Source organism: Pygoscelis adeliae, unplaced genomic scaffold, assembly GCF_000699105.1.
Source record: "Pygoscelis adeliae isolate BGI_AS28 unplaced genomic scaffold, ASM69910v1 Scaffold57, whole genome shotgun sequence".
NCBI classification, from domain to species: domain Eukaryota; kingdom Metazoa; phylum Chordata; class Aves; order Sphenisciformes; family Spheniscidae; genus Pygoscelis; species Pygoscelis adeliae.
The window spans coordinates 15,044,683-15,069,734 of record NW_008825615.1 but is presented as its reverse complement, the minus strand read 5'-3'; the positions used below and the strand labels follow the sequence as shown (position 1 = coordinate 15,069,734).

At 38.3% G+C, this 25,052-nt stretch overlaps 1 protein-coding gene across 2 annotated transcripts in view; it reads left to right on the top strand.

Annotated features, from left to right (window-relative positions):
• The window catches only part of TINAG (tubulointerstitial nephritis antigen), a 67,113-nt gene extending 42,534 nt beyond the window's left edge, over positions 1-24,579 (top strand). Inside the window, exons 10-12 of one of the 2 annotated variants that reach the window (XR_663993.1) lie at positions 10,507-10,552; positions 11,625-11,828; positions 24,570-24,579. Coding sequence is in view for 1 of the 2 variants with exons in the window: in XM_009333180.1 (XP_009331455.1) it covers positions 10,507-10,552; positions 11,625-11,735 (157 nt within the window). In the remaining variant the exon portion in view is untranslated. Of the gene's footprint in view, positions 1-10,506; positions 10,553-11,624; positions 11,838-24,569 lie in introns of those variants that run through there. The other variant, XM_009333180.1, reaches the window with a different exon arrangement.
• Positions 24,580-25,052: the final 473 nt, after the last annotated feature.

Genomic DNA, 25,052 nt, shown 5'->3' with positions numbered 1-25,052 from the left:
AGCCATACTAATGGAGATAAAATTGACACGAGGCAAAAACTTGTTTAGTGTTGAGGGGATAGCCAGACAAAGCAACAACACTCTAAGATTTAATACATAATTAAATGACTCACCTGTGCAAAGTCCGAAGGCTTAAAAAAGACACCAGTGACTACTGTTATTGACATCTCAGGTTTTGGCTTTGAAGACACTGTTTTTCTCTTCGTTGTCCTCTTTCAAGCTTAGACTCAGAATAACAGTAAACAAGCAATATCTTAAACCACCAAAAGTCATGACCCAAATTATTTTCTTCCTGACTAAACAAGCCTTGGGTTGAGTTCCCTTTTTCTTTCATGGGGGGGAAAAATCTACTTTATTATTGTCAGACAATCAACATCAGATATTACAGTTTAAAAATTAAACAGCAACACCCAAAAATATTTTACAGTAAAGAGAAATACCTTAGAAGATCATGGGGAAAAGATACACAGTGTCTGATGATTCATGCAGTTAAATCCATGAGACTGTTTCCCATATAATTCATTACGGTAGATTTGTGGGAATGATTTAGCTATTGACTCACTGATAATTTGACTCATCTCTCAGGCTGAAAAGTCCAGGCAAAACTGTAGTTTCAAATTCCAGCCACCATTTTCGAAGAAGTTTTGTCTTGCAGAGAACACTAGTCAGTGACCCTAACCTTCTTATTATTAATAAAAGATTAAGAACTAAACTTTTGTCTAATTGAGATGAAAATCCTAGTCTTTGAAAGGTACTAGGATTTTGTTACAGCACTAAGAATAGCGCATAACTTGCAATAGTTATACCCTTTTTGTCTGGTAGCATTATGACAGTTAGACGACCAAGTCAAGGGAAGAAAGTGAGATGAAATTTTTAGACCACATGTATTTCCGTCCCACTCTCTTTTTGTCTGGAGAAGGAAATGCTGTGAGCCTTTTATGAAAGCAGAACTTTGGTATTAAAATAAACCAGGTCAAGATGAGAGGGATCGAGTAATCTTTGTATCCTGTTGCTGTGTATATATGGTCTATGGGAAGACAGTATTTTTGCCCAAGAGATTTCATCATTTGTTTGGCCAGTGTGGTGACAGCAAATTCACAACGCCTACGTAGAAAACATACTATTAGAGAGACAAATGAGTCCAGTTTGTTAGCACTGATTGTAGTCAGCACTTAGGTGGGATGACTTATCTTCAGGAGGTATCCCTCTCTCTTGATAGTAGGCAGTGATTCTTTTCCTAATCCAAATGTCTTAGTTCCCTAAAGTTGAATTGAATGAATTTGGACTTCACCAAGTCTTGTTTCATCACCAGCACTTTTTTTCCGAGATGGAAAGGGTCAGAAATATCTCATTAAATATATACCTGTGGAAATTCCATGGTTTATGTGCCCTGGCAACCAAGAGGGCAAACCTCATCCTGGGGTGCATCAAACACAGTATGACCTTTCAAAGACTAGGATTTTCATCTACTCAATTAGACAAAAGTTTAGTTCTTAATCTTTTATTAATAATAAGAAGGTTAGGGTCACTGACTAGTGTTCTCTGGTCAAAAGAGGTGATTATCCTGCTGTATTCAGCATTGGTGCGGCCTCCCCTGGAGTACTGTGTGCAGTTCTGGGCCCCACAATTTAAGAAGGATGTGAAAGTCCTTGAATGTGTCCAGAGGAGGGCAACAAAGCTGGTGAAAGGGCTGGAAGGAACGTCCTATGAGGAGCAGCTAAGGACTTTGGGCTTGTCTAGTGTGGAGAAAAGGAGGCTGAGGGGTGACCTCATTGCTCTCTACAGCTTTCTGAGAGGGGAAGTGGAGAGGGAGGTGCTGATCTCTTCTCCCTGGTATCCAGTGACAGGACACGTGGGAACGGTTCAAAGCTGCGCCAGGGGAGGATTAGACTGGACATTAGGAAGCATTTCTTTACCAAGAAGGTGGTCTAACACGGGAACAGGTTTCCTAGAGAGGTGGTCGATGCCCCAAGCCTGTCAGTGTTTAAGAGGCATTTGGACAATGCCCTTAATAACATGCTTTAACTTTTGGTCAGCCCTGAAGTGGTCAGGCAGTTGGACTAGATGATCATTGTCGGTCCCTTCCAACTGAAATAGTCTATTCTAAGTTTATGTTGTGGTTGTGTTGGAGGTTATATAAGGTTTTCTAGTTGTCTTATTTGACCTGAAGATCCTTGTGAATGCAGAAGTTAACAGAAATGAAAAGATTTGAAAAAACAAGAAGATTAGGAAAAAACTGACAAGGCAAAATATGAGTAAAGACCATAACCTTAAAAACAGAATACATATGTTTCCTTTATACGTCCTCTATGTATGCTGTTTTTTAACAAAATCATTGCTTCTGTCTGTGAAAATAGGATGTGACACAATCCTATCTTCAATGGACCCCCACTCTAGAAAGACAGGGAGGAGCCATTGCAAACAAACAAACAAACAAACCAACCAGAGACAAATCTTAGCTTTATTCCTGAAAATCTGGGAGTTTTGCCAGTGACATCAGTGAATCCAACATTCAACCTACGAACTGTATAACTTGGAAACTGCAACTGTGAGTTGAAGTGGTTGAAAAAAAAAATGCAGGAGTGATTTAAAATTGTATTCTGCTGTTTGTGTATTTTTGATTGGTAGATAGGTACTGTCAGTATGTGAGAAAAGTCTGTTCTAGGTATAAATTGTTGAATGGCAGAAGTTAGAAAGATAATGCAGAATGCTGATTCCTAGAACACTGGTGTTCAGTAAACAGTTTAACTCCTCAGTTAATGCAAAGTGCTGACTTCCACTAACATTGACAGATCTGTAGGAATTAATAGCTTGAGATCAAAGACCTGTCATTCTTCTTTACTCTTAAGGCCTTATTTCTTCTTAGTTGACAACTTCAGTCTTAAGGAGTCAGTTTGTATAATATTATTTAGCACACTCTTCAGATGTCTTTGCTGTTAACAGCATTTTACCTACAAAGCTGAATGTAAGCACGCTAGAAACTAGTTTGTGTTCACCTACAAAACACCTCAGTTTTGAAGCCATTGCTGGTAACCTTTTTTGCTGTGTTAGGTTGTATTTCTAGCTTTTTTACTGACATTTAATATTTCAATGATATTTAATTATCAACTACTATGTTTTTTTCTGAAATTTTCTTTATACTTCTCTTCTGAAGTCCACCTTCATTATATTCATACAGTTTCTTGAAAAAGAAACTAGGAAATGTTCAAACAAAACCAGTTTTCATTCTGTGGAGGAATACTGAAATGGTCTCCATATTCTAATTTTTTAGCTGTGAGGCAGTGTTGTGCATTGAGGGCCTACTCCTACAGAGTTAATATCAAGGAAAAGGACAGCTAAGGTGCCTCTACTGTGTAAAACTGGACACAAAATTATGAAAATCTTTTTATGGAAGCACACAAGTACTCATCCTTTTATCTGAAAGAGCACCAGAATTCTCTTTACAGAGTCAGTTGGAGCTGGTTTCCCTTGAGTAAATGGAAATACTTTGCTTTCTTTTTCTCCTGAAGGGGACTGAATGTAGTTTGGTGAAATTACTTCTTTCTATTCAAGGTTATTTTTGATTGAAGATCATGATGGTTTCTTTTGGAAAAGCTAAGTGGTGTATTTCTTACAGAATATTTTTGTCAGACAGAAGAAAACTCCCTTTTTTAAGTAATTTTTGGTAATTGATAAGCAGATCTTCTTCTTAATGATTCCTTAAAATCTCTTCTTTTTCTTCTTAATAAAATTGGAAATTTTGGAGAGGGTAAGGTTGAAAGCTTTTCCTAAAAATACCAAAGGTGGGGACATCAGCAGTCTAAAGCTTTGTAAAAATAACCCTAACAGATTCCCTGTCTCTGTGAGTAATGAGGTCCAGCATCTGTTTGCTTTTCAAATGTCGTTCATTTGGAGTAAATATCAAGCTGGAATAATCACAAAAGCAAGAGACAAGAAAGTGCTATTAGATTATTTTGGTCATCTTCCAGAAAACGTAATATTGGATGGATGTTGTCCAAGAATGTGTGAACTCACTTTTAAGTCTCTGTCATTTCCACTTGGGAACTAATTCCACTGGGAGTTAAATTACTTCATTGTTGGGTATTTTTTCTTCATGTTTTCTTTCCTGGACTTCTTCCCCCTATTCTGTCTATAGACTAATATATGACAATTTTCTCTTTCTGCTTGGCATTTGAGCCCTACACACATCTAGGTTGCTAGTGTCTCTATATTTTGACTTACTCTTTTCTCAGCCTGTCACACAAACACCTGTTACTGTTACTTTTTTTATTCTGAGCAGTGATCTATCAGATTTAGTGTAGCACTCCAGTCATACACTGTATAATTCTTTACTCAAAACATGCACCATCTTGCCTACTTTTAATCCCAACTTCTTAGGTTTTATTTCTAATGTTGTTAATGTACCCAAAGCAGACTCCTTGTCTAATTTGCTGCTCACTATCACATCTATTAGCTTCCAAGGCCTTGGCTTCCCGGAGACACTGGAAATCTCTGATTACCTTCAACAAGGTTGGGATGTCTTTAGTTAGGAGCACATAGTTTGGATAGGTCTACTTTCGGAAAAATTGGTAATGACTACATTGCCTACGTGAACTACAGGATCTCAGGAACAAGAACTGCCAGAGAAAGAGAAAGTACTGTAGGAGGAGAGACTATATTGACTGTATTAAAGAAGTTATATCAGCTAACAACTCTGAAAGTGTCATAGTTTTTTATGAAGTGATGACAATCATTTATTGATTCCCATTGATTTTAACTTATAGTCAGAATATTGATATTTTGATATTGATTCATGAATAGATTCCCATTTCTATTCTTTAAAGATTACTTTCTGAAAGCAGATAATGGCAACAGGATTTGATCTTCTACTAAATAATTTTCACTTACAATGCCCAGCACAAAGAGGTTCTGTTCCATGATTAAGACTCCAAAGCACAGTTGTTTTACAGGAAAAATTAACTAAAGTGTCATTTTCCCTTCTAATCTGCTGGTCCCTAAACCAGCTCTTGCTCCAAGTCACAGGGGAATATAAAATGCATCCCAGATTAGTTTAACAACCTTTTCAGCACAACACATTCCTGGTTTAATTTTGTTCAACCAAACTGTAGCATCTATGATTTTGTGCTATATTGTGAAAAACCTATATATATATCAGAACTGTAATTTCCACGTTGTTTATTATGATAATTTTACCCTTTTCTCTAAATTCTTTGATTTTATCCCTGATGGTTTAAGATGGACAGAATCCAAGTCCTTCAGTCTGTAATGTATTAATTCTCCTCATCATTTATTCTGAAATCATGTTACAGTTGTGTAATTCTGGAAGCTGATACATTTTATTGTCTGCTGATTCCCGTTCTAACACTTCATTCACTGTACATTTCCTAATAATTTCCAGTCTTCTGCTTTGCTCATCTCATGCTTCAGTAGACAATTAATTATGTCAGGATTCAATTTGAGATTCAAGCAGGTGTGATGTGTTAGATATCTAAATTCTCATCACAGATATGGTGATCTCGTCAACAAAGTCAATGGAGACTGGAGGGCAACTCAGCTACAACTGCTCATGGATCCATTAGTTGCATTTGTTTCCCCCCCCCCCCAATATTTGGTGTTACCAGAAGTGGGAAGAGCTTCCCACCTGGCTGTGTCTCCAAAAGGACGTGGATGTCCCATAGGTCCTCTGTCACGTCTGCCAGAAACGTGGATGTCTCAGGCACCCTAAGGCATCTCAGATAGCCCTAGACACTTGCATTTAGTCAAGTGAATGGATCCTAATATACTCTGCTACTGTGGGACACATACATTTAGATATCTTAATCTTGAACTAAATCCCACAGTGTTTCACTGTCAGGAAAAAGACAAATTCTAATTCCAGTTCTGACATTAACATTTACATTAAGGATAACAATGCCAATGTACTGCTTAAATCTCAGAAGAGACCAGTAAAACAGTAGTACACTGTATTAACTATGTTTTTGAAAATATTGTAAAGGAACTATTGTGTATTCTATTTTTCCACAGTATACTCAAAGCAAAAATTTGCATTGATTAATAATATCCTTGTACTACTGGTGCCTTTCATAATCTGTAGAGATCTTTTACTTCTCTGGGACAGAATTACGTGGTATGGGTTTCACTTTTAAACCCCAATGGCTTATTTAGCTACTTAGGACTATACTTCTAGTTACTAATTTTTTTTTTTTCATTTTGGTTTTGAAAATTTTGAGGGACCAATCAACACTTTCTCTGAGCTGCTACTCCAGGGAAGATGATCTGGAATGCTATCACTTTCCACAGTTGCTATCAATAAAATACCAGGCTACATTTTACTCCCATGGTGTCTTCCATGAGGGTTCCTTTTTAATTTATTAATGAATAAACTTCTGCAACTAATGTCTATTTTAAAATATGAAATAAATAAAGAAGTCAAATCTCAAAGATTACCCAGATTCAGGAGAAGATATTTGTACAGAGTCCTATCTATGTAAGGAAACATACAGTGAACTCCATTGAAACAAGACAGTTTTCTGAATTGATGAAATAAGATGCCATCCAGTTTCCATTCAGCCTAGTGGGTGGCTAAGAGTTTTAGAAGGTTAACATTTCCTCTGAATTTATTTTTGAGATTACTAAATATTATCTGATCATTTTAACAAATTCCTCTCAGTCAGTCTTTGTTCATAGTTCAAGGAGTAGTACTTACAGCAGCAAGTAAGTACTTACAGCAGTTAAAATTCAAGCTGAATTTAATATTATTCATTTATATCATATATTTCTTTATAACTCAGAAAATTCACCCTCAGATGCCTGGCTTAGCAACAGAAAGGATATTTAGAGATTTGTTTCTCTGAGGAATCTAAACTTAAATTAAGCTTAAAGTGGAAGCTGTGCTTGGATGCCATAACATGTTTGATAGGTGCAAGTAAGGGACACAATGTAGAATGAATTTATTCCGTCAGTAAGGCTAAAATCATGAAAACTACTGAAGTATAGCTTTATAGGCAGGAAAAAGGAGAAAGAGAAATTGCAAAAATCAAATGCAATACTTATGCTGAGAAATCTATTTCAGAAAATATGTCCTCCTTTCCTAAATATACTACTGCAGAAACACTTTCCACTTAGGAATTTTTTGAAAGAATTGCTTCCTCTTTAGAAGGTATTTTAGTATGAATGAGCCAAGAAATCCCCTGAAGTGTTCTTGATGGAGCTGGCATTCATTCCCAGAGGCAAGATGTCAAATCAAGCTGGCATGTGGCTACAAACGCTGCATCACTGAACAATATAGAGGGAGTGTGGTTCACAAAACAACAGCTGTTTCCATTACAGCTGAGTGCTTTTTCAGTCTGAGAGAAGCACGTTAGCCTGGGAGAAATGAGAATTGGTGAATATCAGCCAGTCTTTGGAACAAGCCTGAACAAGCCATGCCAAGTTTTAGGAAAGGCTTGGTAAACAGGCCTAGGACCTCATGCCACAGTTGCTGCCAATAAAAGTCAGCATCTATGGAGATGACACTCCGTTCCACCTTTCCTGCTAAGTCCTGCTCCTGATTCATGCACTAACCCCAAGACTGGTTTTGATCAGTAAACAGCAAATCAACCTTATTATTTGCTCTTTAGACTGCAGCCATTAAAAAAATTAGCAAAATCACTTGCCCCATCACAATCTACTAGTATACTTAGTTATTTAACTGTTACACAAAATCTATACATTGAATACAAAATGTAATATTTCATAGAGCTGTCGACTAACTGAGGCTGGAAGTTGTTTGGTCCAACTCTCTGTGCCCTAAATTGGCAGGGCCATCTTAGATCAAGTTGCTGAGATCATTGAATACTTTGGATTAGAAGGGATCTCTGAAGGTCATCTAGTTTAATCCCCCAGCTTGAAGCAGAGCCACTTCATAGTTAAGGTTCATGGGGATTCTCAGGTTGAGTTTTTGATATCTCTGAGGACAGATATTCTACAACCTCTCTCTTCAGTAGTGCCTAACCACTCTTGTAAAATACTTTTCTCCCTTATGTCGAATTGCAATTTTCCTTGCTGAAAACTGTGACTGTCATCTTCTGACCATTGACTGTGCATGTATCAGGAGAGTCTGCTCTATCTTCTCTATACCCACCCTTTGTAAAGCAAAAGACAACAAATAGATCTCCTCTGAGCCGCCTCTCCTGAGGGCTGAACAAAGCCAGCTCCCTCAGCCTCTGCTTGTACATCATGTGCTCCAGATCCCAAACATCTCAGTGGACTCCTGCTGGTCTTGTTCCAACCTGTTAATGTCTTTCCTGTATGGGGAAGCCCAAAACTGGGCATGGTGCTCCGGACGCAGAATGGCGGGTCCTGAATAAAGGGGATTAGTCGCTTTTCTTGACCCGCTGGCTGCAATCTTGTATGCTTTAATTTAATGTATTTTAATGTAAAGTATTTGGATGAATGCCCATGGGCATGGATTACTGAGTAAGCAGCTCTTCTTTCTAAACCATAAGATAAAATGCATATGTCAAGTACCTCTGTTTGTATCTGACTATGATGGAACAAAACCTAGGAAATTAAATTCATGGATATGTTATAGTCAAGGATAAAAAACAATCCTTTTCCATTTTGGTTTCTAAGTTTTCTTCCTCTTAGAAACATTCTTGAGAATCAATAAATTCCTATCGGTGTATGAAACTAGAGGTTGACTTTTTTTTTTTTTTTTAGAAAATAACAAATGTTAGAAAAATATTTAATTGCAGAAATCTGAGTCTGCAGGAACTGGTCATCATCCTGCTCAAACAAGTGGGAGAGATAATGTTTAGTATTGAATGCAGGAATACATGAATATAAATTCAAGGCAATTTTCCTCTGTCTTTAAGACTGATGTAAATATTGGACTTTCACACTGCAGTTGTAATTTTTTTTAGTAAAATGGTCACGAGGAAAGAAATAAATCTGAATCTGATATGAAATCAGGTAGCCTACTATATATATTTTTTTAAAAATTTATGATCATGAAAGATCATAAGTATCTGAAAGATACTTTCAAGTATCTGAAAGATATTTGGCGAAGAAATGGCAAAGATTATTAATAAATCCTGAACTTTCATGTGGTAATTCAAAGAAAAAGCATCATGAGGCCTTTTTAAAAAACAACAATTACATTCAATGGTCATTATGACCAACATTATTTTTATGATTCCTTGCATTTAATGAGCAGTAGCTACAATTTGTGCTTGCAACGGTAATCCAGACTTCACCTCTCTGCTAGTCACCAATTTGTCTTACGTTTTTTCCTTTGGCTGGAAGTGCAGGTATTCCACATACATTAGGATTCAGTGTTAACCAAGGAGAGCTGATGCCACCATGGCTGTTCAAATTTTTTTTACAAAGATGACACAAAAATCCTGATTTTCCCATTCACAGTGTGGGATTTCTCATCATATTTTTGCTGCTTGCCTTTCAAAATGAATGGAGCACTGCAAATACAGCTCAAACACGTGGCGTTGGTGGGATATATACTGATAAACACCCTGTCAATGGCATTCTGTATATTCTAGGATTAACTTTATGCTGTGGAAAACCCTGTAAAAGTTCATATCTTTGGTTTTCTGTTTATTTGTGTCCTTTTATGGGCACCCAAGCATCATGACCTGTGAATAGTAACTAGACAAGTATTCATTGTATAAATTGCAAAACAAGGCAGAGGTCTTTAAGCAATCAGTAGTCATACCATATATACCTAGCTACCTAAAGTGTGCAGTGCAGCTTTTGCTCATTGAACTACATCCAGACAATGGCCTTGCAACTTCTTCTGCCCCGTATATATACAAAGTGAGGCTTAACAACTCAGAGCACTGTGCAGTTCAGCTACAACTGTACAATTATGAAAGTTCTATCACCTGGCAGGTGGGGACAACCTCTTGTGTGGTTTCATGGATATTGCCACAACATTTAACATGTCCTCAAAGATGTCAAAGAAACATCAAGTAAATTTATAGGTCATCCCCCACACTGTAAAATAAAACAGATTAGGTTGTCAGCAATTTAATTTGAGCTGAGAAAAGCTGGGAACATTTTCAGTTTCAACTCACCAGCTATTTTTGTAAAGGTGTTGGATGAGATCTTTAACAAAAATGGTCCTAGGGATCTTCAGCTGAATTGAAGAAATATATTCATATTAATTTCAATACTCCTACACAGTTCAGTTCAGTTCAGCTGGCAAGCTCTCCAGAGGAGAGATTCTGTCAATGAAAAGAGGTTTTTGCAATGATAAACTAAAACTACATTTGTGTTAGGTTTTTGTAGTCCCTAGTGACAATTTAACTTGTGGCTAGCAGGATACTGATCTTCATTTTCAGCAGCAGCAGAGTTTGTTATTTAAACATGGAGACGTCTATCAGTCATGCTTTGTTCTGATACTGGTGTTAGGACAACTAAGACAAACTTTTCTTTTCTGGTTGCTTGTTCAAAGCTACAAAATATGAACATATGCATCAAAGGTCTCACTAGTACCGTCTCTTGTAACAGGTGGGGAGCGTTAACTGACAAAAATGGACAGAAACAGAAGTTTTGGGTAAGTGAATCCTTAGCACTATGTTTTGAGTCAGAAGAAAAAAATCTACAAGACAGATTATCTAAAAACAACTTATTCCCTTTCATTCGCTCTCTCTGTGTCTATTTTTTTCCTTCACCTTAAGGTCTCCTGCGTAATTTTATTCCCTTTCTAGCAACTTTTACCATGCTGACCCTTGAACTGTAGCATCATCTACCTCAATTTCAAAACCTGTTTCATCCGATCTCCCTCCTATATCTGTGTTTCTTCCTACACCGTCTTTTCTGTCTCAAATCTTATTCAAATTCTCAAATGTTATGCAAATTTCCCATGAAGATTCAGTTCTTTTTGATGCCTGCAAATGAGACTCAATAAAATAATCAATATTATTTGTTAAAACATTTGGAAAAGACAAGCTATCTATTTAACAGCATTGGCAAATGCTATCCAGCTGTCAGAAAAACAATTAAACATTGGCTTTCAGCCATTTAAATTAAGTCAGATTTTATCACTTTGATTATGATTAACATCTCATCTCATTATTCCTGTGTTCAGCAGAAGGTAATTTGGAGTTTACATAGCTGATGGCAGGGCTTATGGTAGGTAGTTTCCCTGACATCTAGGGCAAAACTTGTACTGACTTCATTAGAAACTAAATTGCTCAGTATGTCAATAGCTACCTGAATTATACCTAATTTATTAGAAGTCAGCTTTTTCGTATCTTGGGTCTCTCTTTAACAGATTAGTTGTAATTGGATTTTTGACCATTGTTGTTTCAATGACCACTTTCTTCAGCCAATAGTTGAATTATCTAATGATTTCTGCTTCAATTTATCAAACTACCTTGTAGAAATAGTATTCCATTTTTATGAACCCTTGTTTTGGAACTGAAATTTTGATCAAAACAAAAAGGAACAAATGATTAGAAATCAGAAAAAGATGCATTCTGATTCTCAGTGCACCAAATCTGAGAAACTCTGTTTCTTAAAAAGGAAACTAACACAAAAGATTAATTTTGCATTTTACACCTTGCATTTTTAAATACTACTTTAAAATTAAAATTGATATTTTTTTCCTCTTTGTTTTTCTTTAGATTGCTGCAAATTCCTGGGGAAAATCTTGGGGAGAAAATGGTTATTTTAGGATTCTACGTGGACAAAATGAGTGTGATATTGAGAAGCTGATTTTAGCTACTTCGGGATAGCCACAGTCTTCTACTCTGTATTGTACCATACTCTGCTTTATGTATCTATTCTTTCCATTATTGCATATTGAGTCTTTCTAGAGAAATAAAAATGTCTGCTCTGTAAGTTACTTTTCTTTCTATTATAGCTCATTAGGGCTTCCTGACCTGAACACACCGCAGCCATCGCAACACTCTCAGATTTCACCTGGTACTCCTTTATACTAACAACAAGTTGTATCCAGGACTACTGAAAACCTTGGTGTCTCACAGAGCACGAAGTTCCTTCCTCTGTTATTTACATCTCACCACCATTTTGTTATACTGTTAATGGTTGATTCAACAGTGCCTGAAATAAATGGAGTTACATTGTTAGTATTAATCTCTTTACAATACATGCTCTGGTCACAAATCACTTTAGAAATATTATGTGCTCTTCCACACAGAATTGGCTCAAACAGCTCATGGTTATATTGGATAAAAAATTCCAAAGAAATGTCAGTAGAGTCCTAATCCTGTTACAAAATAATTATTTCCTATCCTAGCTTAGATAAGTTGTATCTATGTGTCATTATCTCTTCTGAGAAATTAATTTTTTACTAGTAGATCCCACAAAGTCGATGCATTTAGAGTAATACAAAAATTACTTGCAGTGAAAACAGCATATTCCTGTTCCCACAACCACAATTAAAAATGTACAATTTTAATAATTTGTTTAATTAAATGAAAATAAAGAATAAAATGTAATTTCTCCTCAGTTAAGCCTAGACTAGACTAATTCCTGAACTACTTGCCTTCCACTCACTGTTTTAACCTGGGAACAGGCATGTGCCACCATTCCCAAAAGCCTGCTTCTAATGGATAAAACATTTTATCCATTTTTCTAATAAAAAAACATTTGGTTGGTTGTCTCCACTGACATATCTGCAGTCCAGGTGCAGCTCCTGGTGTTGGCCAGCAGGATCATTGGGGCAGACAAGACACGCAAAGCCCCTTTCACTCCTAACGCTCCCATAGCTGCTTCTGTCTGAAGAAAAAGCCTACTGGCATGCAAGCCCTCCCATCAGCCTTGCTACAAATCTTGACAGGCTTAAGGACTCTTTTGCTTATTTGCTAATTAAAATACAGATATTGCAACTATCGATATAAGAAGAAATTAACTACCTTCTACCCCTTTTAGTTTCAATTAATCCAAAGGCCAGATGCCAACAGGGATCATCGGTCATAAAATTATCTGTGAAAGAAACAACCCTGGCATGTTAAATAGGTGGGGGAAAAAGCTGCCATGAAATTCTAGTGAACGAAGGATTTCCAGTGACACCTTCAGTGTCTTTAATAGACTATGCTTCATTCTTTCTAGAAATTAAGAACTTGACTTCTAATGTCATCAGCAAAGGGGTAATAGCTTTTCCTTCAAGAACTTTTCATGGTGGTGGTATACCACAGATGTCCTTGCCTCTGAAATAATGTCTCTTAAACTAAACTTGGGTCACAATTTATGTTGCATCACTACTGAAAGAGCTATGATTAAAATTTTAGTATCATTCTGGTGCACAACAAGCTGTTCTGTGGCCTTTAGTGTCATACAATAAACCAAATTTAGACACAAAAACCTTTATCACTTGAAATTTATAGCAAATTGTAACACAAGCAATTTTAGAAGAGCTAAGTGCTCTGAGAGAAGAAGTAACTTTTCTAGGTTTAGTGAGCTAAACCAGTACTTGAGAGGAACGTGTACTGAGCCATCTACACAGCTACTTCCCAAACTCGGTATGTACTGATTCCCTAAATGTCAAGATTTCAAAAAAGTAGAATTTAGCTCTGAAGTGAATAATACTGTAAAAACATATCCAGTCAACTCTGGGGTTTTTTGTTTCATTCAACTTCAAGTTGGTTTGCACTGCTGTTAGCTCTTGCTTTTGTCAGTGGTTGTTGCTACTGATTTCTTGTGAGATCTTTCTAGGATCTGGGCTGTCACATTAAGTTTCTTCAGTGATGAGAAAGCTCAAAACTACTTTCCTAGATCTTTACTTGATCAAATGGTCATCTTGGCTTGAAAGAACCACCATATGCAAGTGAAACAAATCCAACCACGTCAAAGCAATTTAATGATTTGCAAAGTGATACTGCTCTGCCCACCTTCTGGGGTTAACCTTTGGTGCTCTGAGTGAGGTATGTGCTCAGCACCCTCTCCATACTCCTTCAGTATCATAAAACCGCTGTTTGTGGAAATGCCACAGTACCCAGAATTTAACAGGCAGGCGAATGTATCTGCACCTGGAAGCCAGTTTGCTCTTTGAAAGCAACCTTGGTGCTGAGGCAACTATTCTGCTGCTATTCAGAGCAGAAGTAAAGGGTGTCCTGCCAGTGCAGGTCTTCTCAGTCATAGTGATCAAGAGACAGTGGGGCCTGGGAGCCACCAGTGGTTCTGCCTCATGCAGACTACCTGGAGACAGATTTTAAATGTCAGAAGGGCTTTGAGCTCTTCTAGTCCACTATTTGGTGGGAGTATGAGGAAACTTGCTCTTCATTAAGATTCCACCTCTCATTTCTCTCCTTTTTTTTTTGGCCTCTCCATCACTAATGCTCAGCCATGCCTGCTGGCTTGGACTAAAAGTGTCATCTAGCCTGGAGATCTTTCCTGTGTGAATAGAAAGGAACAATATGTAGCTCAGGTTAATTCAATAGAGAGCTCATCAGCTTTAAATCACTAGTATTACTAATAGTCTGTGGGAACTGCAGAAAGGGGTGGTATCAGGAAGGGAAGGCAATGCAGGAATAACCTTTGTGTTTGTGACACAGTGTAAATTTCCTTTTCCATAAAAACAGGAAGGTAACATTTTTATGGCAAGCAAAAAAATAAATCCCCACTCAGACTACACATTACGATATTTCTTGTTAACAACATGCTATATGAAGTTTTGATTAGTTGTCAGTCTAACTGTGAAACTTTAAAACTGGGTATAGAAATAGCTAGAAGAATATATGTCTTGGGACCTGGTACCTGACAGTACTCATAACTAATGGGAAACTCCCTGTCTAAATTCCTATATATTTAGAAACAGTTTCAGACAGAACTTTGAACAGGAATACCTATGAACTTTGGGAGAGTTTGAATCTTCCTAATATTAACCAAGCAGAACAAGCTCCTTTTGCAATTTATATTGATCATCCTTCAGGGCTTTCCCACAATCAGATCCTAAATGTTACTGACAGTATCTAATAGATGAACACCGTTAATGCCCTTTGAGATGGCTTTAAGTGGAAATTCATTTTAAAATTAAAATGGCGAACAAGCCAATGAAGGAACCCAGCTATTTTCACACTATTGTTACCCTTTTTTCCACCCTATTGTTCTAGAAATATCGCCCATCTGCTAAATGATAGCAAATCACACCCTGAAGACTGGCCTCCTATTCCATGGAAAGCACTATCAAGCCTGGTAATAGTCTATGAGTGAATAATTTTGTTTGCGTAGGGGTGCCTGGCAAGCAGTGAATTCCTGAAGGTAATTGCTCTGCTGAGGGGTCTGAGTCACAGGCAGACACGAGAGTCACAGGGAGCTGTCTCTACACCTGGCTCCAGTCAGAGGTTTTGGTGGGGCTGAGAGGCACAGCAAGCTCCTTTCCTACCTCGCTAGCAATCACTGCACACAGCTTGGCAAGACCAGGTTTCCCCAACTCTGGAGTTTGCTCATCATCATTAGGAAGTCTGAAAAATTGATGACACTTGCCATAATAGGGATTTTCATTTCGTGTTACTATTTCAGAATCATGCATGATGAAGATGCTTTTACACAGCCATACAATAGCATTAAAGCACAGCATGTGCATATTCCTGCTAAAATTAATTGAGAAAAGAGAAGCATTTGAACATCTCACCTAATGAGCACAATTGCTTGAGAACAAAAAGCTGAAGGCAGCCAGGCTGCAAAAGGAGGTTGGAGAAGATGGAAAGGTTTTGCCAGTGTGGTATTTAAACATTTCAAATTGTGGGAGAAGTAGGGCATATGGACATCCTCCTGAATGCCATCTTCAGAGAACTGAGAAGCCCCTGTACTAGCACTGTGTTGTTGCTACCCTGCCTTTAGCTGGGGGATGTAATATGTGGCTTGGATTTTGCCTGTCTGCTGTTTGCTGCCTGTACCTTTCCCTTAGGAAAGGTAGGCAAAAAAGAAGTTTTTTTTAGGGTGATTGCTTTGTCCTGGATGCCCAGAGTGAGGTGCCTCTAGGAGAGCTTCCCCTGGACATGCTGAGCTTAGGGAGGCTTCTGGGCTTCAAGTTGGCAGCCAGCACTGGGACTCAAAACTACATGGCTTTATGTGTAGCTTAGTACAGCAAATGACGTGTTTCGGAGGAATGCAGCCTAAAGCAAGCTGAAAAGGAAATCCAAGGGACATAAGGAACGTGCATCTGGAGCAGGGACTAGACAAGCCCTGAGAGGAATGACAAGGGGACTATTTTCCTGTAGTTCCAGGGATCAAGGAAAGTTGCTAGACAGAGAGCAACCCTGAAGAAAAGAAGCTACGCTTCTAGGAACCAGAGATAGAGGGAGATTTGCTTGTAAATCTTTTCAGCTTAATGTTTTACTAGAGACATGGCAGGAGCTTGCACCTGGGCACTTAGTGCTGAACCTACCATTTGGTAATTGTTTCCTATATGAACAACTGGCTTACATCTTTGCACCCGTTCCTCACTGCAAGGATTAAGCCTTTAGCAGGATGGAGACTGTGTCTTTGCCTGAGTTAACAGCAAAATGTGAGTAACATTGCTTTATTCTGGAGCACTCCTACGTCCCTTCAGCCAAGATATCCCCATATCCAGTCACCAGGTTTATTTCCAGACAGATTCAATGTGGAGACTCCCAGCTGCTGAAGTTTTCTTGGTCTTTAACTCCTAGACCCATGTGTTGTTCAGCAGTCACTCAGAACCAAGGAGGTTGGCAGAGGTTAGTGAGTGAGGGCTGTAGAGTGGGAACCTCTGCTTCATATAGCAGCAACTTGTCATTAGGGCATATTAAAGGCAGAATGAATGCAATGAAAGGAATCAATTTTCACTTTTCTTTATAACAGTGTAGCTGTCAAATACACATACCGTATTACTTACATCAGCGAATGTTATTACTTCATCTATAACACTATCGCTGTATCTGGAAATCTTCATCATGGAGCATCACCACACAAAGGTGTTCCCAGAGAAGGCAGCTGAGGGAGAAGCCTGAGGCAGGAGGTCAGACTCTGCTTGCCACTGAAATCCTCAGTGCTTTAAAGTTTTTGGGGGCACTTGAAGCCATGGACTGCCTCAGGCTGTGTATGAAACAATTAAGGATTATCTGGAGGTTTCACTCTGTGAAAGCTTTCACCACAGCTGTGCCAACGGTGACAGCCACATAAACACATAGATAGGAACTCATGAATATAAACTACTGCCTTAATCTAAGCATAACCACATTTCCATTGCAAAACTCTGAAGACTATCCTCTTTTATTTTTCTCTGCAGCAAAAGCAGCATAAAAGCACCGATTTCGTGCATTACATCTATCAAATAATGGTACACAGCATAAGGTTTTATCAAAGAAAATTTCTGGAGAACTTATGTGTGAAAGACAAATATTTAGCCCTAGCGTGCTGTACTGTCATAGTGTGGAGGACTAAGCTGATGGTCCAAATTAATTGGCAATATTGCTATTGAATGTAACTGTAATACTGTTCTCACTGAGATGGCATAAATTAGCCAACAGGGCTTCTGTTCATCAAGAAACTTGCAAGCAGGGAAATGGGACAATCAAGGTTTTAGAACCTGCATATGTCTTCTTTTTTACTTTACACAAGCAGTTTTTAAAAAGTACTCTGTACTCCTAGCTGGCATGATCCACAGCCTGTGGAAAACTGTATTTAAAGAGTGTGACCTCAATAGAAGCCAAATTGCTGAAGTTTGGGAAAGTCTTGACATTGGGAGAAAGGCAAAAAGTGTAGAAGGAGAGGGAACGGGAGAAGTGGTTTAATAATTCTTTCTGTTGTCCACAAGCTCTGGAAGTAAAAGTTAATTGTACTTTTGTCTTGTCTCAGCAAGTTTTGCTGGGTTTCAGCTCACTCTAAAACAAAAATTAAGGCCATACTTACAGATTTTTCAGCAAGTCTGGGCCAAGCGTTGAGAAAGCCCAAAGCAAAAGTATGTTTCTACTGGAAGCTGTATTGCACATCATCTTGTAATGGTTCTACTCCACCCAGCCTGGCTTGGAACTCACCCCCATTTCACTCTGATTTCCTTGTTGGAAAACTGTCCAAAACCAAAATGAACTGTGACAGGAGATTAATACAGCTGCACTGAAAGAGGGCACCAGGATTAAAAAAAAAAAAAAGCATGTTTGATGTCCAGTAAATAGATCCTGCCAAGTTTCATACAACACTGCTACGGACAAAAATACTCGAGCACCATGGGGGAGGCTGTCCTAGTGGCATTTTCAAGGTAAATAATTGCATAATAATTCATCCAATAAAAAAGGACAGATAGAGGGGGAAAAAATACAACTAATCACTCATTTTTCCAAACCCTGAAGAATTAATTATTCCATTAAACAGGAAAACTTCCTGCTTTTGAGTGAAGTTTGGATGAACAGATGGCATTTCACTAATTGGCTAATTTTAATGTAGATTTTCATTCACTGTTCCAATGCTTTTCTGCTTCCTCATGGTGTGTTGTCTCTTAATGTGTTTGCATTTCTGTATTACCTTTGTCATTACTGACATGCTCGTGTTTGGGACAATGAAGCTGATATTTAAATAAGGTTGCAGGCAAGCCATCTGTGTACACTTGAAATATTGTGCTCCCATTAGTTTCCACCGTATTTCAGAAAGACTGGAATTTACTTCAGGAGAGCAGAAGAACAAGAAATTTAATATAATTCCCAGGTACTGAATTTTCTCAATGGACAGACCACCCAAGTGGCAATAGCAGAAAGGGAAAGAATATAAACGGGCATAACAGCAGTTTTGATATCACCTATCAGTCTGGTTCTGTTCCACTCTTCTTTCAGCCTGAGTCTCTGCCACCTTCCCTTCTATGCATGGCAATGCATGCTCAGTCCTCGCTGGGGTACTCTGCTCACTCAATATATAGCTCCAACAGCAGAGGCTTTTATCCAGCAGGGACTCAATCTAAAAAAGAGGTAAACTATTAGTCATTGGAAGATAAAATCTTGAGAAACTGGGCACACTTAGGTAAAGATGTTAAGAAAAGCCTTTGGTTTAAGCCTGAAAGTCCATGCTGATGTTGGGAAAGCAAGATGCTTGACTAGTTCAGATTGATGCCCCAGGACAGTATTGTGTATGTGTGACTTTTAAGGCTACTTAAAATTTCCTCTGCATGAGATACACTGAGTTTTCACATGTGTAAGCGCAGCTCCAGGGAGAGCTAAAGGCTGTTTGGGATGTGTGTGCTGCAGAGAACAAACAGGGATCACACTAATTGGCATGACAATAGCTACAGTACATGTGTGCATCTGTGGATGCATGGATCTGTGTGTCTGGATAAACACAGTAAGAATTTTTTCTCCATAGCACTGTCTTGGGTCTAGAGCTGTTCTGAAGGAAAGCTAAATCCCAATGACAGGTAATTCAGGTAGTCAGGGTGTTCAGAACTGGATAAATCTCAGGGAAGAGAATAAAATTTTCATTCTAAAGGCAGGTTGCTCAGTTAGTCTAAAGACCATGAAAGTATCTGTAGAGAACAGGTGAATTTGCTTTGCTGAGAACACTGACTAGACAAGATAGGACTGTATAATCACTTCTTCCTGTAATATCTTCTTTTTAAAAAAAGACTCATTATACATGAATTAATCTGTAGCCAGAGGCCAAGAACTCTACCTTTTCTTACCACAGGGACAGTTCTGCAAAAGTATCACACACTTCAGTATCAGTGGTGGTGTTCTCTTTCACACGAGGAAAATAGGAGGGAAAGGGGAAAGAAATCACGCATATGGGCTGCATCAAAAGAAGCGTGGCCAGCAGGTCGAGGGAGGGGATTCTGCCCCTCTACTCTGCTCTGGTGAGACTCCTCCTGGAGTACTGCGTCCAGCTCTGGAGCTCTCAGCATAAGAAAGACACGGACCTGTTGGAGCGGGTCCAGAGGAGGGTCACAAAAATGATCAGGGGGATGGAACACCTCTGCTATGAAGAAAGGCTGAGAGAGTTGATGTTGTTCAGCCTAGAGAAGAGAAGGCTTTGGGGAGACCTTATTGCAGCCTATCAGTACTTAAAGGGGGCTTATAAAAAAGATGGCGGCAACCTTTTTAGCGGGGACTGTTGCGACAGGACAAGGGGGAATGGCTTTAAACTAAAGCAGGGGAGATCTAGACTAGATATAAGGAAGAAAGGTTTTATGCTGAGGGTGGTGAAACACTGGCACAGGTTGCCCGGAGAGGTGGTGGATGCCCCATCCCTGGAAACATTCAAGGTCAGGCTGGACGGGGCTCTGAGCAACCTGATCTAGTTGAAGATGTCCCTGCCCATGGCAGGGGGGTTGGACTAGATGACCTTTAGAGGTCCCTTCCAACCCAAAATATTCTATGATTCTATATATTCTTTGTTCATGTATGTTCTTGAATACAAAGATCCAAACTCTTGTGGTGTTGTAATGAGAGAGTTTTGCGCTGGTTTATTTTATTCACCAGCTTCCTTCCCCCTCTGCAAATGCATGCAGAAACCCAGAGGAGCAACGTTGGCATACTGAGTGTGCACAAAGATTATTCTCTGCCTGGGTTTTAATGAGACTGATGGCTTGACTGCAGACTTAGCTGAACTGGGAAAAAACATTGATTTGCTTTTTATTTATTTTGAAAGTCTCCCTCTTTCTTCAAGCCCTTGAAACACTTTTGCCAGTGCTGCTCAGTGTTGACGCTGTTCTGAAGGGATTCAGTTGTATTGACTGTGGAAGCATTCAGGATGCTGTCAAGGTATAGCCTTAGAGCAGTGCCAGTCTGGGCGATAGTAGTTGTCTTTATTCAGAGGGGTCAAACTGTATGAGAACCAAGTGCAACAATCTCTGTAGGCCTGTGTACATCTACACATGTGAAAGCTATCTCCAGGGGAATGCTGTAAAGATGTGTGTAAGTGTTTATATGATCAAGGAAGTTAATGCCTTTGTTTATGCCTTTTTTGGGAAAAATAATCATTTCTTCACCTTTATATTTTATTTCCAGTAGAGCAGAATATAGCAAATTTCCATATGTATGTGGTATTTTTCAATCATGATGCAACTCCTAAGAAAACACAGTACCAATATAACAGTATGGCACAAGTAATGTCAAATTGTAATTGCTGAAAAATAAAACTGTTCCTGACTCTTCACCGAACAAATGTCCTTTAGTGTCTGCTTAAACTTTCAATTTTGCTGATCAGTGGTTCTTTGTATGTAAGAAATCTATGATCCTTGTGTAAGGTCATTATCGAATAAAATAAATATTGTAAAAATATTTAAAAGATAAATTATGTAAAAAATATTGTAAAGAGTACTACTTTTGCCCATGGAAAAAGCCTGAAGACCCAGATATATTGTCTGTTAAATTACTTTTAAAGAAATCCTCCCTTCCCAAATAAGTTTTGTCCCACGTGTGGGCAGTCGTGTGGGTTTTCCCCTTCTTTTAAGTGAAGTAGGCTTCTCTGGGTATCAGCCTGCCTCCCTCTGGCTGACCTGCCCACCTGTAATACATTCCCCCCCCCAGGATTAGGAAACTGGACAGAATTGCCAGAGATGCAGTAAAACTTTGGACCATTCAAAGAGTGAGTTAAGCAAGGAACCAGCAGTTTCTTTCTGTTAATTTGATTTCCAGGGCTGATGTTCACCCAGAGTAGGATTAAGAACCGCCTTTGCTCAGGGCCTGAGCCAGGATGGCTTGGCCCTGGCTGGAGTGCCCCTTTAAGGTGTAAGTGCTGGCCCCCCATTTCATGTGTTTTGCACCGATCTAGGCTCCAGGTCTGCTGTGTTAAAGCATCTTTTGGAGTTTGAGGGTTGGTGCATCTGGCAGTGTAGACAGACCTGACAGACCCAGAGGCAGCCCAAACCACGTATCACATTGGTCAGAAGTTCTTTCTTTATTCAAATATACTTTCAAACCATCTGCTTTCAACACACAGAGAAATGCTCTGAGTTATCGATTGTCTCTTTTTCACAAGGCTGTTTCTATTGCTGCCATATTCAGAAACAAATGGGCTGTCTGTAGTATAACTTAGTCATCATTGATACATTCAATACCAGACATGCAGGTAAGGTTTTTTGAAAGTGCTTAAGAAAGCTGCTAGTCAAGTTCTACTGATGCACAGGGAAGTTGGGTGAATTATTTCTGGGTGCTTATGAAAAGCCCACTTATGGGTATTAGAAAACTGATTTATGTTCATAAAACTCCGCTCTTTGCAGACACAATGTGGCTTAAAAGAGCATCTTAATGGAGTCTAGCTAGAATCTAAAATTAATATTTCTTTCTCTTAAAGAGAGCTTTTGCTTTCTAAAAGGCACAAAAATAGTGCCTAGAATAAGGAAATAAGAGATTCTGTCTGATAAGGTCATGCAAGCCTTCATCCACTAGAATTACCATGTGGTACCACTCATTTTCTTTACTTTGCACTTTACTCTGTGCTTTCTTTTGATATGAACAAACTGATACACGATTTCCAGCCCATAATTAAGCACCTGATTTAAACTTAGAGGTACGCAATTTTGTGTATGAATTTACATACAGGTTCTTGCATTAATGGTGGAAACTTACATAGGGTTGCTCCAAGGACAGCTAGGTGAGTTCACCTCTCAGATCTCCTGTGATGCACCAGAACAAGGGTCTTCCTCTGCAGAAGATGGCAGGTAACTATGTGTTTTGTATTCACATGCGGAGGTGTATGTAGGACTGGTTAAAATGAGGGATGGTAAAGGAAATGTGACCGATGCTTTGAACCGTATTGTGCACTGAAATACATGGAGGCATTTATACAACCCCTTGTGGATTATGTATCGTCCCTGTTTACCAGCTGCACACAGAGCACACACTTTCTCTTTATTCCTACTTCGACTTTGCTAGGTATAGTAAATTGGTATGTCTTAGATTCTTCCACCTCTTTACTAGTGCTCTTTACTTGCCAGATACATACATCTTGAAATTGTGATTATGCCTGCTTTTTACAAATTCTTGTCCTCAGAAGGACTCGGATTGATTTCAATACACATGTAGTGTACATTCATCTACACTGTGTGAAGCTGGGAGAGAATATGAACACGTTTACGGAATCTGTAGCAATTCATAAGGTCCTGATTGAGATCTAAGAGGTTGGAATCATTCATTATATGAGCCTGAAGTAAAAATAAATTGTTTAAGGTTATGACCATTCAGAAAAAATCTTTTCACGCAGCATTTCCTTTACCAGGTGAAATGAAACTTCCCACAAAATGAATTGTATGGAATAAGTTAAAAAAAAGAGTAATGTTTTCTGAGTCTAGTGTAGCACTTTGTTCCCTTGGCAGTTTCTTATGTTAAATCCCACACATGCAATTCCCACAATGTGGTATGAGGACACAGGGATTTAACTTCCTTTTTCTTTTTTCAACAGATAAAGTTCCTTATCATAGAGAGGTATAGAGAGTCCTTCAAAAGGGCTAATACAGGCTTATTGAATATCAGCAAACATTGTAATGCAGTGATGTCTTTCCAAAAATTACTTATAGCTACATTTCCATTCTCTTTAGACTCCACAGAGGCACAGGCATTAGATTTCAAGCTGAGATTTCTATTTTTAGAAAGGCAGTAAGTTTCATTAGCAGTTTCTCCAGGCTGGCTGTAATTCTGTCTGAACTGAATGGAACTGAAAGAATGAAGTCATCTCATTCATTAGTTTCTTTAGATGTGCACCATTTAAAATGGCACTGGTTTGCTGGGCTTTATTTAGCTTGACTGTAGCTTGCACTCAATCTAGTTGTAATGAGAAGACAATAATGTCATGTTTCAAAGTAAAGGCAGCATTCATCCATTGCATTCTTTAGCAGAAGTGGCTTGCTAAATCCTACAGTTAAATAATTGTAAGTCAGATCTCAAAGATTCAAGAGATTCATGTAAATCATAAATAAATTTTAAAAAGGTTTTTTTTTGTCAGTTTCAAGGACTTTTGGGTTACATACAGACCACATACTTCAAACCCTTTCTCTGTAGCTATGTGAGCTTTGCAATCCCTTTAAAAATCGTAAAATTAATCTGAAACTCTCCCATGTTCACTTGACACCAGGAACATAAAATACTTGCTAAATCTCCAGGATGTCAAATTTAAAATAAAAAAAAAAAAAAATCACTCTGTACCTAATAATGATGTGTGCATTTATTATATGCGTATTTATTCCTTAGATTCAGCAAAGGTAGTATTCTGAATGTTAGTGAATTTGATGTGTTTGTTAAGAAATATTGTGGTATGCTATGGCAATTTTAAGTTGACTGCTGTCAATAGTTATTGGCATTTCCACTTGTTCTCGTATTAAAAGATTGAATAAACAGGAATTTATTTCTTATGTGCTTCCCTATTTTGAGTGGTGTCACATCACCCTTTCTTCAAGACCAATTAAAGGTGACACACCACTGTTAGGAATTCTTGTATGCTTGTACTTAACAGAAGACTTCTTACTGGAATAGAAGAGGTCTTTTTTAATCACCATGATCATATCTGGTTCCTATAAAAATTTGATAATCACTTAGAGTTGGGAGTTTCATTCCCATCTCATTGTAATAAAATTATCCTGTGACAGCTGGCTTTAGATGGCAAGCTGAGTTACATTTCAATTTAGAAGCTAAATATATAGTCCAGTTATCAACCCGAAAATCTTGGAGTTCATCTCTGTCAGTGCTGTTTGTGTCACCCTGAGGAAGTTTCTGCATTTTTCTGCACTTTGGTTTCCCATGTATAGAAAGAGATTCTTATTCTTCTACTTCATGGTGCACAAATACATCCCAGGTTATAATCCTTGCTCATAATAACAGTCCTGGTTTATCTGATAGTGGTAATATAGGTCTGAATGATTCTGCTGCCATCCAACTGAGCATAATTTTTCTCACTATTCTCACTTTGAACAAAGTAGAAAAAAATATGGTAACTTGTATAAATCCGACAGCTCTGACATCCAGTAAAGAGAGGTGTTCCTTGTTTAATATATATTTTAGTATTAAACATTTGAAACTTGATTTTTATCTTACATCAAGCTCTTACAATTCATACTTATGAAATATTCAACAGAATTAATGAAACAGGGGATTGCAAAAAGCTGCTAGGTGACTCATTAAGATGTATATCCTTTAACTTTCAAAATTCTTAGT